At 46.6% G+C, this 19,426-nt stretch overlaps 1 protein-coding gene across 1 annotated transcript in view; it reads right to left on the bottom strand.

Moving 5' to 3' along the window:
• MYLK (myosin light chain kinase) overlaps positions 1 to 19,426 on the bottom strand; it is a 177,039-nt gene that overhangs the window by 114,507 nt on the left and 43,106 nt on the right. The window contains 5 exon segments of the mRNA XM_035000007.1: positions 423 to 441; positions 2,161 to 2,326; positions 3,305 to 3,470; positions 4,401 to 4,449; positions 16,570 to 16,777. Coding sequence (XP_034855898.1) covers positions 423 to 441; positions 2,161 to 2,326; positions 3,305 to 3,470; positions 4,401 to 4,449; positions 16,570 to 16,777 — 608 coding nt within the window.

Below are 19,426 nucleotides of genomic sequence, written 5' to 3'. Positions count from 1 at the left end.
GCAGCTCTGTTTAAAGCCCTTTCCCTCCACCAGACGCCTGCCCACCCCGCAGACCCGGCGTCTAGCTCCAGGCCTCATGCACGGGAAAGGAAGCTCCTGAGGAAGACGGGCTACATGGGTGAGCAGATCCTGCCTGGCCCGTGGCAGGCTCCCTAGTCAGTGCCCTTCCTAGTGACAGCTAACTGGGACTGGCCAGACGCTAAGAAAGACGACAGCACTGTGTCTTCGAGAGCCTCACTACGACGGCGAGCCTGTGTGGCATATTGCAATAGGAGAACAAAACAAAACCTAACTATGCCCCCAGCGGTCAGCTCTCCCTCCTATACAATGACTCGGAAATTCAGGGCATTTCTCCATTACAACCTCTCTTTTCTTGCAGGGCATCTCAAGATGGAGACAGTGATTACAAAGCCTAGACGTACCTACTGGCATTGTCCAAACCTGGAAAAAGGGAGAAGGGGAGACTGTTAGTGGACTCTTTTAGGTACCAAGAGGAGACAGTGATGAGACAGCATTGGTTTTCATTTCTTACAGAGTGTTCACCTCGTCAGCTTCCACTTGGCCCCTCACCTATGCTCGTCCCTCCCTCCGCCCCTCCCACAGCGTCCCCGGTGCTGAACTGCTTGGGTTAATCTGAGGAGCTTGTCCGAGGCCCGCTCTGAGACACCGTCAAGGCCTCCACTGCTGCCCTGGGCCTTCTCTGGAAGCCTTGGCGACCGCACCCTGTGCCACGGGACCTGTCCCGTTCACCAGCCACAGAAGGAAACCAATCGAGGGACAAGCCAAAATAAACACCTGAAAATTTCAAACCCAAACAGTTTAACTTACGTTGGCCCTCAAAAACAAACCTCCCAAGTGATCAGTTTTGACAAACACCTGCTTTAAAAATGTACAGTTTGAAAACTGTAATTGCATTCAGTTCTTCAAAGAAAAAAACATACTATAGATATATTCTTTTTCCCTGCCACATCGTTTTTAAAAATTTTATCACGGAAAATTTCAAAACATACAATAGTGAGAGGATATAACCAATTCTGAAAGCCATCACCCAGATTAAGGAAATAGCATTGTGTTGCCTGTCTTTTCTATTCCTTTTTGTTTTGGTTTTCAGAGGAGCTTCTTCGGGGAGTATTCTAAAACACATCCCAGGCAACACATCATTTTGTCACTAAGTACTTGGGAGGGGAGCAGTTCTTTAATTCAACGCTAGGGCAAGTAAGGGGAGTGGCTCAATCACTCTTCTCAATGCCTAACAGTGGGTCCGAGCCCACGGTGAGCTGTGAGGTCTAATTCTTCAGTGCAGACCAGGACTTTGATGGTGCAGAATGGAATAGAGAACGCCAGCAGGTACTGTGCATGGTACAACTCAGGACGGCTTCATGAAACTTGTTTCAGTTAAATATGTTTATATACACATGTCCTGAATAAATTTCTTTCTGTGGGTTATAAAGAACACTCCAGCAAACAATGGTAAAGAGAGCAAGGAGGAATAGTTTCTGAAAAAGGAAGGGAATGTGGAAGAGAAAAATCATAGAAGAAAAGAGAGTAAGAAAGGGGGAGGAGCGTGAAGGTTGTTTCCCTCCCCGATTCCCCAAATCCTACCTTGCTCAAGGTTCCCACTGCGCTCAGTGCAGTGATGTCAATCCCCATCGCCACCCACACTCCCGCTTCCACAGGCTGGACTTGGCGGAACCAAGGGGAATGTAAAGAGGAGACAGATTCAAAGAGATTTCCGGGGAAGAACTGACGGGGCTGATGCCTACAGCAAGGAGGAGGCAAGGGTCAGAGGAGATGCTGAAATGCCCAGTCCAGGCGAGGAGGAAAAGCAGAATTCTGCGGTAGAAAGAGTTAAGCTGAGGGAACACCTGATGTGAAGGACAGAGCGGATGATTAAGTTAAATTTGAGGCAGGTTAAATTTGGGGTGATGGCAAGGCATTTGCAATGTCCACTCCTGGCAGTTGCAATTAGAGGTACAAAAAGGAATGTGAGCGAGAAGAAAAGACTGAAGACACAGGTGTGGTGCACACCTGCCCCTGGGGGAACGCACGGGGAGGTGGGTGGGTCAGTGTAACACGATCTGTAATGGACAGCAGCTCCCCCTGGCAGGGTACAGACACCAGGCAGGGGGGTTCCGTACGAGCCCTCCCACCACTTGATACCTTGGATAGAAAGCTCGGCCGACATGGAGGCCTTCCCCGACCCATTCACCACCAGGCACGTGTACACTCCCACGTCATCGCAGCTGACCTCATGGATTTCCAGAACTTGTACCCCATTCTTCTCAGACATAGACACACGGGCACTTGGCTGCAGGGGAACCTCTCCCTGTGGACATCAAGAGGGCAGCTGGGTCAGAGAAACCTGCTTACCTTTGGCACTATCCAAGCCTCGCTGGGATGGACACCAGGCCCGGGCAGCAGAACCCTCTGCCCTGGGCTCTGTCGATGTGCTCAGAGAGCAGTCTTTGGACAATCCAAGGGCCCCCCCGACTCGAGGTCCATGTGTGTGGTGTGACATCAGGTCCGGCTTAAAGCAGGTGTATGAACTTGTTTCAGAGGAGGCCTAGTTTGAGATGGGGATCCTACATTCCTCATTTTAGCTCTGCTTTGCCTCCCTCTCCTTTACTCTTTTCCTGGGCTCAGTCCAGGAGAACTGGGAAATAGGGAAAAGGTGTCCCCTCACTCAGACCCAGGACTCCCATCTGTGAGAAAGCTATTCTCGCAGGCCTTGACCCCAAGCTTTCCCTGTGGCTCCTCACTATGCTGCTGAACGCCCACCCCGCCCCTCAGGCCCCCTGCTGCTGCCACTCCCTTCCCCCCACCCCTCTGCTCTGCCTTCACACTGCCCGGCCCTGAATGAAATACTCCCAACCATATTCTGAGGTATTCTGAGGTAGGTGGCATCATCTCTGCCTCACAGATAAGGAGACCAGTGCTCCAGGAGACCAAATGATTTGCCCAGCATCATGTGTTTTATGAATGAGGGAGCTGTGGCTTGAAACCTAGTCTCATGACTTCAAATTCCACTCTCTTGAGCTGGTCAGGTCTGTTCTGACTCAGAAATTTTATGCTGTTTGGGGAGTGTGTGGATTATAGCACATGGTGGGCTGAGTTGCAGAGGCAGAGTGTGCAAATAGGGGCAGGGACAAGCATGGCTATCGGACATACAGAGAACCCTGAAGAACCATCTATAGTCAAGCAGAGGGACTGATTGGAAAGACAGACTCTTGTTGGTCCAAGAGTCTAACCTCCACATTCAGGGTCCCCAGGCTGGGGCCAGAGTTGGGGCAGATAAAAATCTCACCTTGAGCCAGGTGACCTGTGGTTGGGGCCGGCCAGTGATCTTGCAGGAAAACCGTCCCATCTGTCCTTCTTTGACTATGGCTCGGCCCAACTTGGTAGCAAACTTTGGTGGGCACTCTCCCCAGATGCTAGGACGGGTCTCCACGGCAGGGGCTGCAAATCTGTCCCTGGAAAGAAATTAGCAGGGAGTCCAGCAGCAATTCAGCTCTTCTCTCTGCCCCTACCTACATCACTTAAGTTGGGTCAGAGACCAGCAAAAGGCAGCCTTCCCAATTCTGTGCCTTAAACACACTTCTCACGCACCCTCTGGAAAAGTCTGCAGCACCAAAACCTATTTCCTCTACCTCCTGATCATGCAGCGAGACTTCATATACTGGCCTCCCTTGTGGTAAGGTATACGTGAATTCTACTGAGCTCTGGCCAAAAGCCTGGGTTTTGGCCGCAGACCGCAAGCAGAAGTGATATATGCCAGCTCTTGGCTAAGCCCATAAAAAAGCCCTGCGAGATTCTCCACACTCTCTCTTGCCCACTCTTATGGCTAGAAGCAGAAGATCCAAGAGAGGCTCCAAGGCCAAGAGATGATGGAACTGCAAAACAAAAGGAGGCCGGGTACCTGAATGATGATGGCAAGGTTCTCCACCTGTTCAAGAATATCTAAGTTGACTTTGCTCGAGTAAGAAATAAACTTTCCCCGTGTTCAACCAGTGCGATTTGGGGGCTTGCCTGTTATAGCAGCTACTGTTACTTACCTTTACCAATATAGGTTTCCTTTCCCTAAGAAGTGCCACATATGGATTGCCTCTTCTAGGTCTGTTTACTTAAGTCTGACTATTGCCTTGATTGTCGGCGGTCCCTGAAGATTGGGCACACGGCAGACTTCCTCAGCATGTAGCAGCTAGACCAGTCAAAGGGGCTATCCACACAGGCTAGCAGGTCAGGAGGCACCGTGTGAGACCCACATCACATCCCAGTAGGCTCCTGCTTTCTTTTTATAACCCAGGATGCCCAAAAAGACTTACACCCCAAACGTGTTCCGTCAGGTCAGCACAAAAAGTCAATCCCGCCCTTACCCTGGCTTGAACAGCCCCCCAACTTACCCCAAGGTTTTGGAAACAGCAGGCTGACCATGCTTCTTCATAAAGCCCCCTGCAAGTAGGAAACAAAGAGAGAGAGTCTTGAACTCAGAGCAACGAAGCTCAGGAAGAGTCAGCCACAGAGGTGGGGTGGGATAATGCCAGAAACAGTTCACCCTGACTGAGCCTGTCCTGGGCCAGGCTCTTTGGTGGATACTTGACATACATCATTTAAGGAGGCTGGTACTACATCGTCCTTCTGTTTCTTAAACAGATGAGAAAAAGGAGTCACAAAGCCAGTAATAGGGCAGAAATGCATCCATGCGCACCTTTCCTAGACCACTCAACCATGCTGCTGAGCTGTTACATGCCACTGGACCTTCTACTCCGGCGATTATCTGTGATGATCCAGAACCTCTCCAGAAGACGACCCTGCTGAAACGAGGGTGGGAGATGTACATGCATCTCTCTCACCAGATCTATTCACGTTGGATACAAGCAACATTCCATCCTCGCGCTTGTGGCCCAGCAAACAGCAAGATGTGTCCTGCGGGCCTGGAGCAGATCACTGGTGCTGAACTCACCAGAACCTGCATCAGCAGCACCATGGACACTGCAGGTCCTGGGTAAGGTGCTGTCATCCTGGACAGGAAGCAGTTAAATAGCAAACCCACTCAGGCTGGAGGGCTGGGGCGGGGGGGGGGGGGGGGGGGGGGGGGGGGGGGGGGGGGGGGGGTGCGCGCGCGGGGCCGGGGGGAGAGGGGGGGCGGGGGGGGGGGGGGGGGGGGGGGGGGGGGCAGCGCTGCTAGCGGGGAGGGGCCATCCCTAATGTGACCAGGAACAGGAAGTGACCATAAGGTGGTGGGGTGTTTTGGAGGAATAGGGAGGGGGAAAGGAGGACATTTCTGAGATAGTGATCAGCCTGGAAGTTGTTCTCTTTTTGCCACAAGCTGGGAATGTTTATAAAACCCCACCCAAAGCACACGTAGAAAGCATGGAAGTCATTCCCAGAATATCAGCAGGCAACTGCAATGGGAAATTTGCAGGGTGTTTACTGGAAAAGGGTAAACTTCCTTAAATTCCAGCACCCATTGCATCTGTATGAATGCATAGGAACATGGGAATGGGGGCTGCGTATTTCCCTTGGCTGTATCTGGCTCAAGGACTAAAGAACCTTAGTGGAAAAGGATTAAGAGCAAACACCAGCATCGCAGGTAAGTTACAGTTCCAGTGGATTGACAATTATTATACATGTATTTCTATTTAATGTCACTATTTAGTGAGTTGTGTCTAGTTTTCATTCCACAAGGTGGGTTTGGTTCTTGTCACTCAATAGTCTGTTCAAGGTTTAAAGGACTTCTAAGCAGATAAAAGGAGAAACTTGTTCTGGGAGGACCCAAATGACAATCGCCATCAAGATGCTGGGGCCCCTCAGACAATCGCCCTCAGATTCTGGAGGAAGTGCCAGCCAGTCAGTCCTTTTCGAAAATACTGGAGCAAATGAGAATCCTAAGCTCTAAAGATGCTCTGGTCTTAGACCAGAACCTCCCTTTCTATGCCTTCAAATCAAAGGAAATGATGCTTAAAGTAGAAAAGAAAGTTTACAAAGCTGTTCATTTTTCTTGTTGGTAATAGTAAAAATTAGAAACAGTGTAAACATCACCCGGTAGGAAGATAACAAGTGGTTAAGTAAAGTGTACAATTAAACATCTTATTCTGCCATCAAATTAAGTTTAAGAATATGTAAAACAGGCAGAAATAGGTTAAGATATTATATCATTTTCTCTTCAGCACGTTCCACTTGGGCAGTGATCCTCTGTATTCCACTGAGCTCATCCTGACCATCGCCTTGCCAGACCCAGTGGATCCTCGCCCCCAACACTCAGGTGCTCAACAGCATTTGCTATGGGGCCATTCCACTCCCAAGTACATTCTCCTCCACACTCTCCTGCTCTCATGAGGTGCCTATTCTTCTTCAACTACCTTCTCTGTTCTACTTTTGCATGTGGAGTGGCCCGGGGCTGAGTCCTGGGTCCTTGCTCTACACTGTTGATCCCCACCCCCAACCCCAGGAGGTCTTAGACGGTCCCATCACTTTAAATATCATCTATAAGCTGATGACTCTCAAACCATATCCCCACCAGAACTTCCTATTCATTCATCAGAAGTATCCAGAACAGTGCCCCAATCCTTATAGGAGTCAAATCCTTGTGACATAAAGGGCTTTTATGAAAAAAGAGCAGGCTCCAACATTATCTATTCAATGTAATCTTAACTAGGAAAAAAGAAAATAAAGTATCCAAACACAGGAAAGCAACCAGAAGAAAATATATTGAAATGTTATTAATAGTGATTGTTTTGGGGCGATGGGACTCTGAGGAATTGATTCAGCTGTATTTTTCACAACCTGTAAATACGACAGTAAAGAAAAAAACAAGACATGATCTAGTTACCAAAAATAAAGAAAAAAGGAGGGGTGGGGTGGAGAAGGAAAGTAAAAAAGGAAAGAGATTCTGGCAGCCAAACAGACGAACAGGGCCTCTTCTATCTGCAAACACCAAAGCATCAGCCACGTACCCAATCACTGAGACTCCCTCTGAAAAATACCTATGTACAATTCACGGCATTTATCATGCTACTGTATCACTCATTTCATCTCGGAACAAAGATTTGATAAAAATTAGACTGATCATCTGATGAAGGGATACAAAAATGTGGTCTATTCCTACACGGAAATATTCAGCCACACAGAGGAACGTACTGACATGTTTCAACATGGATGAACCCTGAGAAAATTTGCTAAGTGAAGAAAGCCAGACTCAAAAAAAACGTCTGATTCCATTTATATGAAATGTTCAGAAGAGGCAAATGGATAGAGACAAAGTACATCAGTGGTTGCCAGGGGCTGGGGGAGGCAGATGGGGAGCGACTGCTCAGTGGGGATGGGGGGATGGGGTTTCTGTTCAGGATGATGAAAAGTTTTGGAACTAGAAGGTGGTGATGGTCGCACAACATGGTGAATGTACTTAATGCCACTGAATTGTATACTTTGAAAATGGTTGCGATGGTAAATTCATGTGTATTTTAACCACAATAAAAAACAGACTAAGCATTTTTAAGATTCTTGGGAGCTAAACATCTTAATCCAAAGGCTAAAATTCTTTTATTCCTTAAAAAAAAAAAAAAGCAAAAATATGACATTGCCTAAAAGAAGAGCAAAAGAATGCTGTTTGAAGGTACTTCTGTATCAGGGTGAGAGCAGTTTATGGTAGGATCCAAAGGTAACAGAGCAAGCAGTCAGCTAGAAATGGAACGGGGTGCTTATTTTAATGTGAGTTAACACCAGAGAGTTGACATCAAAACTAAAAGAGAATTTGGGCTAAAATAACTAATAAGATCTATTTATAGGCAAAAATTTGAAGTTGCAAGTTGTCAGATCAGGCAAAATTAATTTTGTGAAACTATGAAAATCTGGCAGAACAGTAAGGTTATGGAGAAAAATAAGTGGAAAGGGGATTAGGATGGAAATGCCAAAAATAGAAGAGTAAGTTAAGAGAATTGGTGAAGACAGGATCGAGTTAGTGAGGGGGGAATACAAGGCCAAGGCACTGGAAGTATTTAAACATTTTGCTTAGATTTTTCAAGGACGAGTAAAAGAGAAGGCTGCTGGCAGGTTTTAGGAGTGAAAAGTTCAACAGTGGGGAGCTAGCACTTTTTGTTAAAGGATACAGAGAGCCTGGGTTGGGACACAGAATGCTGCTGACAAGGGGAATAATGTGATCAAGATGGTAAGGAGACGAAATGCTTCCAAAATACATGATGATATAACTTATCATCTAAATAGGGACTCTTGACACTGAAAGGGACATAATTAATAATTCTGCCAGGACAATAGGAACAAACCAGGGCTGTTCCAGGCAAACCAGGGAGCAGTCGCCCTACTTGCAGCCAACTTCAAAGTGGATTTTAAGGGTTGCTTAAAATAGTGGTTTTAATCAGAAAAAAATGGGCATTTTTTTCTAACAGATATTTAGTAATGCCCCCTGGGCCATCCACAGAGTTCACCGCTAACCACCCATATATCATCTCAAAAAGAAAATAAATGTAAAGCCCTAACTAAAATAGTAACAAAAAATAAAAGGAAAGTAAACTATCATAATACTTATTTCAATATGTAAGTGTTCAAGCATGACTATTTTGGTATGTAAGTGCTCGTGTGCACTAGAAGATGTAATGATGCTCGCACCAACTCATGGGCACATTTGGATTTAAAAGCAAATGATCAAGCAATGCACGGTCAGGGAGCCCTGGCTTGCAGGACAGGGGTTTCATGGGGGTGTAGAGAGTGGAGGCTACAGGACTGGGGTGGCTAGGGCACGGGGGACATGTGCTTAGGTGGGAGATGGGCAGGAGGCCGACCTTCCAGAAGAGGAAAGCCAGGCAGACCTAGGTGGGTGCAGGCCTTGTTTGGAACAGGGGCAACTAAAAGGCAAAGCAAAAACTTACAGCTCTTGGCATCCACTGGGCCAGCCAGTGGTGTGGATAAGGGAGGAACAGAGGAAAATCCATACCTTTCTGGGATAAAGGAACAAAAGCAAAACAAGTGAAGTGGAGGTGAGGGGGCAGAGGTGAGTTGCCTTCTATCGTTTCATTGGCCAATGTGCTATTAAAAGATCCAGCATCCTGATCCCTCTGGTTTGGATCTGGGAAATGCCTTCTACACGGAAACAGAAACAACCATTGCTCAGTCCCTTTCCAGGAAATCAATGCTTAAAGACAGGAGACCAATGGCAGCCCCCCACTTCCCCCTCCCACACTTCAGTGAGATATTTTATCTAAATCAAATCATGTCAATTTCTTCTTGATACCCTCCAGTGGCTTTCCATCCCCAGGATCTAACCCCTGACCGCCTCCCCAGATGTATCCTCACTCTGCTGACCCCACTAACTCTCTTACTATTTCTCACTCTAAACTGTGTGTGCAAAAAGCCCATAACTCTTTGTCTGGGGCTTTATTTCTGGTCTCAGCAGCAGACTCTGGTCACACAGAGGGCAAGCCGGAGTGACAGAGAGTTCCTGTCTCAGGAAGAAGCCCTCAAGTGAGGACAGATGGGGATCTGGGGGGTAAACACTCAACCCTTCAGTTAACTCCGAGTTCCTAGGGCCACTCTTCCCCCTTAAATCCCATGATGTGAGGTCCTTCTTCCTCTTGCCCTCACATCTCACACATAGTCAGGGAGTTGTTAATTCTACTACAAACGTTACACTTGTTACTTAGTTACAGTCTCTCTTTCTCAGTACGAAGTAGATCTCGGGGGGCAGGGACCCTGTCTGAACTGTTCCGCTCTGTCGCCAGTGCCTGACACAGAGAGGAGCAGAGCCGTGAACGGGGCATTGGAAGCAGGAATTTGTTCTTCACTCGCTGGAAACATTCTAGGATGAGGCGCATAGCTTTGTTTTGTGGCAGGGACAAAAGTGGGCCGCCTCAGAACCCATCACCTCCAGGGGAGGAAGCTGCAGAAAGAAGTCCACAGTGGTGGAGGAGGAGGATTCTGCAGGAAGAATGGGGCACCTAATAGAGACAGAAGAAAGAGTGATGATGGCCAAGGCCGGATCCAGAAAGGAGTGTGTGTGTGCAGAGAACTAGGTTTTTGCCCCTCCTATTTATTTCAAAGGAAACTCCCTAAGAGGAGGGAGCTCCTGGCCAAATCTACTCCCCAGTGAATATGTATTCATTATTTTAAAATTTACTTTAAAAAAATTGTTCATTGTAAGAGACATTTCTGCAAAGAAGACATCCAAATGGCCAACAGACACATGAAAAAGTGCTCAACATTGCTTGGCATCAGGGAAATCCAAATCAAAACCTCAATGAGATACCACCTCACACCAATCAGAATGGCTAAAATTAACAAGTCAGGAAATGACAGATGTTGGCGGGGATGCGGAGAAAGGGAACCCTCCTACACTGTTGGTGGGAATGCAAGCTGGTGCAACCACTCTGGAAAACAGTATGGAGGTTCCTCAAAAAGTTGAAAATAGAGCTACCCTATGATCCAGCAATTGCACTACTGGGTATTTACCCCAAAGATACAAAAGTAGGGATCCGAAGGGGTACGTGCACCCCGATGTTTATAGCAGCAATGTCCACAATAGCCAAACTGTGGAAAGAGCCAAGATGTCCATCAACAGATGAATGGATAAAGAAGATGTGGTATATATATACAATGGAATATTATGCAGCCATCAAAAGGAATGAGATCTTGCCATTTGCAACAACGTGGATGGAACTGGAGGGTGTTATGCTGAGTGAAATAAGTCAATCAGAGAACGACATGTATCATATGACCTCACTGGTATGAGGAATTCTTAATCTCAGGAAACAAACTGAGGGTGGCTGGAGTGGCTGGGTGATAGACATTGGGGAGGGTATGTGCTATGGTGAGCGCTGTGAATTGTGTAAGACTGTTGAATCACAGATCTGTACCTCTGAAACAAATAATGCTATATATGTTAAGAAAAAAAAAAAGAAGAAGAAGATAGCAGGAGGGGAAGAATGAAGGGGGGGGAATCGGAGGGGGAGACGAACCATGAGAGATGATGGATGCTGAAAAACAAACTGAGGGTTCTAGAGGGCCGAGGGGGGTGGGAGGATGGGTTAGCCTGGTGGTGGGTATTAAAGAGGGCATGGTCTGCATGGAGCCCTGGGTGTTATGCACGAACAATGAATCATGGAACACTACATCGAAAACTAATGATGTAATATATGGTGATTAACATAACGATAAACAATTTAAAAAATTGTTCATTGCATTCTAATGCAGAGTGGTTAATGGCCTGGAATTTCTTTTTCAGAGATGAAAAGAAACTTTCTTCATGTCCTCTGAAACCTTTGCTCTTGCTACTCCTCCTCTCCTAGAATACAGCATCACTGTTATAGCTTTCTCACTGCCCAGGGCACTGGGCATGTCAAGCATGGCTAGGATAACCATTTAAGTTATTATCCAAACTGGGACTCTTCTGAAAGTCAAAGGAGGCTCTATGACATTGGCAGAGTAAGCAGAAACCAGATAAACGGTCACCCTAATGACACCTGCCATGACCACAGGCCTGCAAAAGGGGCAAGCACCTGGCAGCCACGTTCTGTGCTCATCACCCTGCCCTGCACCGTGCAGATTGGAACACGGTAGCACCTGTGGTCAGGATGGCCAATCCCAATCTTGCCAGCAACATGGAGGAAGGACTGGTTGCATCATACTTGGTCTCTGCACATCTTTTCCTGGCTTTGTGGCTGCTTTCTCGCGACCTGTGTGCACACGTTCCCATTTTGCCTTTCCAGCCCATATCACATACCACTGCTAACTTTTACAGCAGCTCTGTGTTACCTAGCTGATATTCCTAATGGATAGCTCAAGAAGGAGAAATGTGTCAGATTCCATGAAATAATTCAGGAATATTCTAATAAAGTATTTAGTGATGGTTAATTTTATGTGTCAATTTAACTCAGCCATGGGTTGCCTAGATGTTTGGTCAAACGTCATTCTGGATGTTTGTATGAGGGTTTTTTTTTTTTAAGGTTTTACTTATTTGAGAGAGAGAGAGTGCCTGCGCAAGTAGTTGGGGCAGAGGGGGAGGGAGAGGGACAAGCTGACTCCACCCTGAGTGTGGAGCCTGACCTGGGGCTTGATCCCACAACCCCGAGACCATGCCCCAAGCCGAAACCAAGAGTCAGATACTTAACAAACTGAGCCACCCAAGAGCCCCTGTATGAGGGTGTTTTGGGATGAGATCAACACTGAAATCAGTAGACTAAGTAAAACAGATTGACATCTCTAATGTTGATGGGCCTCATCCAATCAGTTGAAGACTGACTGATTCTGAAGAGAATGAAAAGGCTGACCCTCCCCCAAATAAGGAGGAGTTCCTCCTGCCTGACTGCCTCTGAGTGGGGACATGGATTTTTCCTCTGCTGTTGACTTACACTGAAACATCAGCTCTTCTTGGGCCAGGTCTGAACTTGGGTTGGAACTACACCATGGGCTCCCCTGGGTCTCCAGCTTCCAGATGACAGATCTTGGGACTTGTCAGCCTCCATAATCGTGTGAGCCAATTTCTTGTAATGAATTTCTTTCTACATATATATGTATGATATATTCTCTTTCCTGGAGTGCCCTAACAGTCAGTATAAGCACTAGCCCACTGGTTCTCAAAGCATTGGTCCCCGTGTGCAGCAGTATCTGCATCACCAAGAGACTTGTTAGAAATGAAAATTCTTGAGCCCATCCCAACCTACTAAATCAGAAACTCTGGGGCAAGGCCTAGCAGTGTGTGGTTTCAGAAGCCCTTCAGGTGATTCTGATACATGCTTACATTTGAGAATCACTCTATCAGGCTAAATATATCACATCGGTAATTTAATCCTTCCTTGCTACTCAAAGTGTGATGCAGGGACCAGAAGCATGGGCATCGTCTGGTACTGGTTAGAACTGCAGACACTCAGCCCCACTCCAGACCAGTGGAATCAGAATCTGTATTTTTAACAAGATTCCCAGGGGGATCCGTGGGTCCCTGCGTTTGCACTCAACAATCCTGTAAGGTGAGTATGAGCCATCCTGAGGCCTGGATCGTCTCTGGGCCTGCCAGTTTGGCTTACCCTGGGCTCCTGAGCTCAAGTCTTAAAATTAACCCTCTATTACTTGAAGTGATTTAAGTGACTCCCTGGTCCCCGGAACACAAAGGGCCTTCTCAGACTCAGATCAGCAAGTCTGGGGCACATCTGTCACTTCAGCCCCACCCCTCACTGCACCCCAAGTTCTGTGGATTTCATATTACCTGGGACTACTCCCCACCTTCTTCATTTATGTGGGTTTTCTTTTTTCTCTGTGTAAGCCTTGTTTATCCCTATTCCAGTGGGAGCTTCTGGAGCTGTGCTCTCTAACATGATTGGCATTAGCCATATGTGGTCACTGAGCTCTTGAAATAGGACGAGTCTGCACTGAGATGTGCTGTAAGTACAAAATATATCCCAAAGGCTGAAGAATGCAAAATATCTCATTAACAATTTTATGTTGATTAAATGTTGGAATGACAGTATCTTGGTTATACCGGGTTAAGTAAAATATCTTACGAAAATTGACTTCACCTGGTTTTTCAAACATGGCTACTAGAAAATTTAAGACTATATACATGGCTCACATTATATTTCTGTGGACAGTTGTGCTGGAGGACAGGACTGTGGCCCCTCCGTTAGAAAGAAAGCTCCCAGAGGGCGGGTGCCATGCCTCTTCTTTGCTCTGTACCAAGTCTCTGTGACCAGCCCCCTGGAGGAGGGGGAGTGTCGGGACTGGCCACAGAGAGCCCTTCCGGGGCTCACACTAGGGCTGCATCCCACTGCATAAGGCGATGACCAGTCCTACCGTTAAGGCACTTGTGCTCATGGAGGATGTTACATGTTTCCTGGTCCCGGTTACCAAACGGGAAATCAGATGAAGGAGCATATTCCTCTATTCTCCATGCAAAGATTTCTCTCTGGACGTCGTTCTCAGGATGTTAGTAGCAGGCTCAAATATTACAAGGCCACACTTTCCGGGTACCTACATTTGCTGCTGCTGCATTGATCCTTACACACCCCTGCGGGGCAGCTGTGGGTTCGAGTTTACAGAAAAGGAAATAAGGCTCCAAAAGGTCAAGTTCCCCACAGCGAGAAATTAGTGGAGCTAAAATCCAAGACCCTGTACCAACACTGCCTTCTGAGCTTGACCACTAGGGGGGCAAAATCTTCACATATGAATTACACTCTTAATTCTAGGGCCTCTGCTCTTTCCAAGTAAGAAGCATAGCACAGAGCTGGTGAGAATGCAGGTGGCCGCTAGATCCCTTTGTAAGAATCCCCACTTCCTTCCAGGCCTATGGTCTATGGGGTGGTCCTAAGCCACACACCAGTGGAAACCAGCCTTTGATGCAGAAGCAGAATGTATACAGGGCCACTCACATTTAAAGATGCTGCAGCCTTTAGGCCATTCTCTAGGTCCTAGGATTAGAAGACAAAACACCTTCAGTGGTCTGGGCCTGAGTCTCCCCAAATTAAAACCAAAGGAGAGGACGCAGGGTTGAGAGTCTTTGTCTCCCCTTATTCCTCTATAGCCCTCCCACCTTCTTTCCTCCCTGTTGCCCACATCTCAGCAAAGCAGGAAAAATTTTAGTAGGTCATCAGCTCTAACTTCCTCAATAATGGGAATTGAAAAAAAGATTTCATATTACCTGGGTTTTATATACCTCCTCTGCATGCCTAACCCATTCCATTCCTTTCACATGGATCACAGAAAACAAAGGCTAGCCGTCTATAGAGACCACTGAATTAAAACCCTTCTCTGCAGAAACAGAGGGCCAGAGGTTTAAAGTTACACATATGATTGGCAAAAGTTGGGCCCAGAACCCTGGAACTCTGACTCATAATACCCCATTTCTCTGGCAATAAACAGAAAGCCAGAAAAGAGGTATTACAGACTGAATTTCTGTGTCCCCACCCAAATTCCTAGGTGGAAGCCCTAACCTTCAGTGTGACTGTCTTCAGAGATGGGGCCTGGGAAAAAGTGATAAAGGTTCAATGAGGTCATAACAGCGGGGCCCTACTCTAGTAGAGCTGTTGCCCTTATAAAAAGAGGAAGAGACACTGGAGCTCTCTCTATGCCATATGAGGACAGAGTGGCCATCTACAAGCCAGGAAGAGAGCTCTCACCAGAAACCAGACCCAGCTGGACCCTGACTTCAGACTTCCAGCCTCCAGAACTGTGAGAATATAAGTGTCTGTTACTGAAGCCATGTAGTGTGCAGTTATTTTGTTACGACAGCTTGAGTTGACTAATACAGGGGGGAAAGTAATTTTTATTTGTGAGCCTCAACTTGAAGTTTGGATATTGAAAACTATAGAAGAAAGCACAGTACCAGAATTGTCCTAGATGAGGGCCATTCAGAGACTCTGATCAGGGGCCACTTTCTATCTGGAATGCTCCAGCCCACAGGCAGTTGAAGGTCATTAAAAGGAATGAGTCACTCAGTTAAAGAATTTGGGGAAAGCATCCAAACTATGCACATTCTGTTCTGTGAAACAGCCTGTCTCTCTTTCCATGATGTAGGGAAGCAGGGAAAACATTGGCCCAGGTGTACTTCACCCCTTCTGGAACCTTCTCTGGTTACTTTAATCCTCATATACAGTGCCCCCCAAACCAGGTTCAGAAGACTGTCTCCTGAGAGGGGAGAATGGGAGTCTTTACTTCTGGTTTATTAGCCTTTAGAAAGGCCTGTAAGGGTCGAGGGAACCTCTGACAAACCCCCACATCCTTTTGGACATCAGGCCTTTAAGCGGCAGCCAGTGGCCTGAACTGGAAATGTTCTCCCCAGTGGAGGGGCTTCAGCACATGGGGGATACACTAGCAGCAAAAGAAACAGTTTTACCGATGGTCAAATGGTGTATTTATCTCCTATATATTTTTCTGAGTTTAACAAAATTTTTATAAATAGGCGAGGGTTACTTTATAATGATGATAAGAAACACTGTTCATTCATTCTCCAAATATTTCAGTATCTATCCTGTGCCATGAAGTTTTCTAGACGCTAGAGATAGAGCATAAAGGATACCAAGTCCCTTGCCTCCTAGCATTTCTAGTTAAAGGTGAGGGTGGAGGAGAGAGTTAAAAAAATGGGAAGCAGTGATGAGTGCTGGAAGACAATGTTCAGGGGGGGTGGGAGGATGGAGAGTCTTGGCTATGGGGTGGTCAGAAAGGGTCCTCTAAGGAGGGGACACATGAACAGAGACGTGAAGGAGGTGAGGGCTGTGGACAGAGCTCTTGCTTTGACAGGGAATGGCAGGGCAAGGCCCTGCGGCTAGCTCAAGGAAGGGCAGGGGGCCTGGCCGAGAGTGGGGGATGGGTCTCAGTCTCAGCGTGAGGGGAAGCCATTGGAAGGCTGGAACAGGAAAGTGAGATGATGTGAGCTGGACAGTGTCTCCTGGGATGCTTCCCTTGTTCGCAGGAACCACGTTTCCCCCATTAGATGAGAGGTCCTGAAGTTCAGGGATGGCCGTGCTTTCTCTTGCGGGTTGCTCTTCTGCCCGAGAGAGGGCGGACGCAGGAGAAACTGCCTTGGGGAAACTGACAGCTGGTCTCCCCCCACGGCTCTCACTTCCTGAAACTCACCTTCCACCGTCAACTCCACTGTCACCTGGCGGGCACCACTACCATTGGCGGCTTCACAGGTATACTTTCCCTTGTCTTCCTCACAGACAGCATGAATCACAAGGCTGAAAGCTCCCCGGACACCACAATCCAGCAGGAAGCGGCCCCCGCTGGTGATGGGTTGCCCATTTCGGTGCCATGTCACGTGGGGCTCTGGGTAACCCCGGACCTTTAAGGAAAAGAAGAAAGGGTGAGTGCTTATATTTCAGGAGTGCTTCCCACGTGCTAGGTGTGGTTCTGAGTGCTTTACACGTATTAACTCATTACATTCCTTGAAGCAGATACGACTTTCACAACATGAAGAAACTGAGGCACAGAGAGTCTTGCGGTAGATTTCCTGAGATCTCAAAGGTCAAAAGGGGCAGAGCCAGGCATCCTGGCTCCAGGGCCCACTACACAAGTGACTCAAGCCTGGTTGCACATTAGAATCACCAGAGGAAGCTTAAAAAAAATACCAGTGCCCAGCGCCTACCTTGGACCAATTAAATCAGAATCCCAGGGGGTGAGGACTGAGCACGGCCATTCTAGACCAGTGCTTCCCATTCAGATATGCAAATAAATCACTGGTTAAAATGCAGATTCTGCTTCTCTAGGTCTGGGGTGAGGCCTGAGATTCTTCAGTTCAAACAAGGTCTCAGATGATGCTGATACTTCTGGTCTCCAGAACTAAAAAGGTTCTAGACTTGAGTTGCCTGGGATGGTAGCCAGGCCAGCCACACGGGGCGATGGGGCACTCCAAGTGTGGCTAGTCCTAACTGAGCTGCACTGTTAGTATAAATTACACACTGGGTGTTGAAGACTTAGTATGAAAAAAAGAACGTAAAATTATCTTGATGATTTAAAAATATTGATTACATGTTGAAAGATCCTATTTTTGACATGTTGGGTTAAGTGGAATATATTGTAAAAATTAATTTAACCTGTTTCTTCTTACTTTTTTAATGAGGTACTAGAAAAGTTACAACACCACGTGGGCTTTTGCTTGATGTTTTTACGGAGCAGGGCAGCTTTAGACCGCTCTAATACTAGTTCGTAGCTAACATCTGTGGAGCACTAAGTGTTAAGCCCTTTTCTAAGTACCTGACACATGTGAGCCTTACAGTAACTTGTTTGGAGAGAAGCTATTTCCCCAAAGAGGGAAAAATTAAGAGAGGCAAATTCCAAGAAAAGGAATCACCTTGGGTTTCAGAGAAAGAAGTTTCCTCTAAACCCTGAAACTCAACAGGCCCATGAGAATGGACTCATCTTCAAAGGAGCAGGGTTCAGACTGGCCCATTGATGCACAGCCTGGGACCCAGAATTAAGGGATTTTAGCACTGGAAAATGCATAGCATACATCACAGAAGTCTTCTGAGAAAGTAGTTGTTTGTATTATAAAATGGTGGCAGCAATAGCTCTTACCCATGTATCCACGGCAAGACAAGAGACAATGGATATGGATGAAACAAAACCAAAATTTGCTGGATGACCCCAAACTGACTTTACAAAGAAAACCTTCAATGACCTCCTCACACCCCAGCAAGCTCAGAGAAGATGCTATATCAGCACAGGAGAGAGAGCATCCAAACCTGGCATCCAAACACAGTGAGCTCCCTAAGCACACCAACGCAGAAACAACTGTGCTAACAATTTCAGGGGTCATCTTTGGACTCTGCTCACTTCCTTTCCCAGGCATCCCACCTCCTACTCACCCTCAAACCCACTTCTCAGTAGCCCGGGTTGCAGATGTCTTCCTAGGGAAGGAAGCCTGGAAACACAGGGGGAAACCCCCAAAGTGAACAATCCCCTCTTTGGTTATTCCATAGTCACCCCATCAGTGCCACCTTATAAATCTCACAAGGCCCACCTCCCCATCCTCACTAATTCGTCGTCTGGCCTCAGTTAAAAAAAAAGAACAGCAAACAAAAAAATCAAAACTTCAAATCAATATTGTTCATCATATTTATAAATTCTGGGGAAAAAAATCCCTTTTCCGTTAAAATTTAAGCCATCTTCATGACAGAGATTGAATATCTGTGAGGGAACGCTGAGATTCTGAAGTCATGTCCCCCAGAAAGAGACAACAACGTTTGTCACCAGCGCACTCATATCCTCTCTGAGGTGGATCGTGATGAGGGGTCCACATTCACTTGGACAGATAAGCTCTGACATCTATTATATATAATATGAAACAAAGTGTTAACTGTGGTTTATCTCTGGGTTTCTCCTCTTTTTCTTTACTGAACAATTATTTTCTGGTATTTCTACAAATAACATATCTGGCCTTTGTGAAATAGAAAAAAATTTAAATGAAAATACGTTTTTTTTTTCCTTTTTTTTAAGATTTATTTGAGAGCCAGAGCGTGCGCAAGCAGAGTTGGGGGCGGGGTAGAGGGAGAGAGAATCTCAAGCAGACTGTGCACTGAGCATGGAGCTCGACGTGGGCTCCATCCCACAACCCATGAGATCATGACCTGAGCCAAAACTGAGTCAGACGCCCAACCGACTGAGCCACCCAGGCGCCCCATGTTTCTTTTATATTAGTATGTATAATAAACACACAGCACAAACATTCATTAATTTGTTGAGGCCCTCAAGGTACTTAAATCTAGCAATGGAAATAAAAGCACTCTACAAATAAACATCATGCATCTTTGATGGTGACAAATGTGTACCCATATAAAATCATGTCATCCTGTGATGCTATCTTGGCAAAAGTTCATACAAAGGAACATCAGACAATTACTTTGTTAAAGCATATTTTTGGAAAACTACTACGGAAAATACTCTTTCCTATAAAAGGAAGCCCACTAAAAGTCTGGTCCTATAGGGAGTTTGC

Source organism: Mirounga leonina, unplaced genomic scaffold (genome assembly GCF_011800145.1).
Source record: "Mirounga leonina isolate KUSES-001 unplaced genomic scaffold, KU_Mleo_1.0 Mir_115, whole genome shotgun sequence".
Lineage (NCBI taxonomy): Eukaryota > Metazoa > Chordata > Mammalia > Carnivora > Phocidae > Mirounga > Mirounga leonina.
Note: the sequence above shows the minus strand (reverse complement) of the source record. Positions and strands in the feature narration are given on the sequence as shown.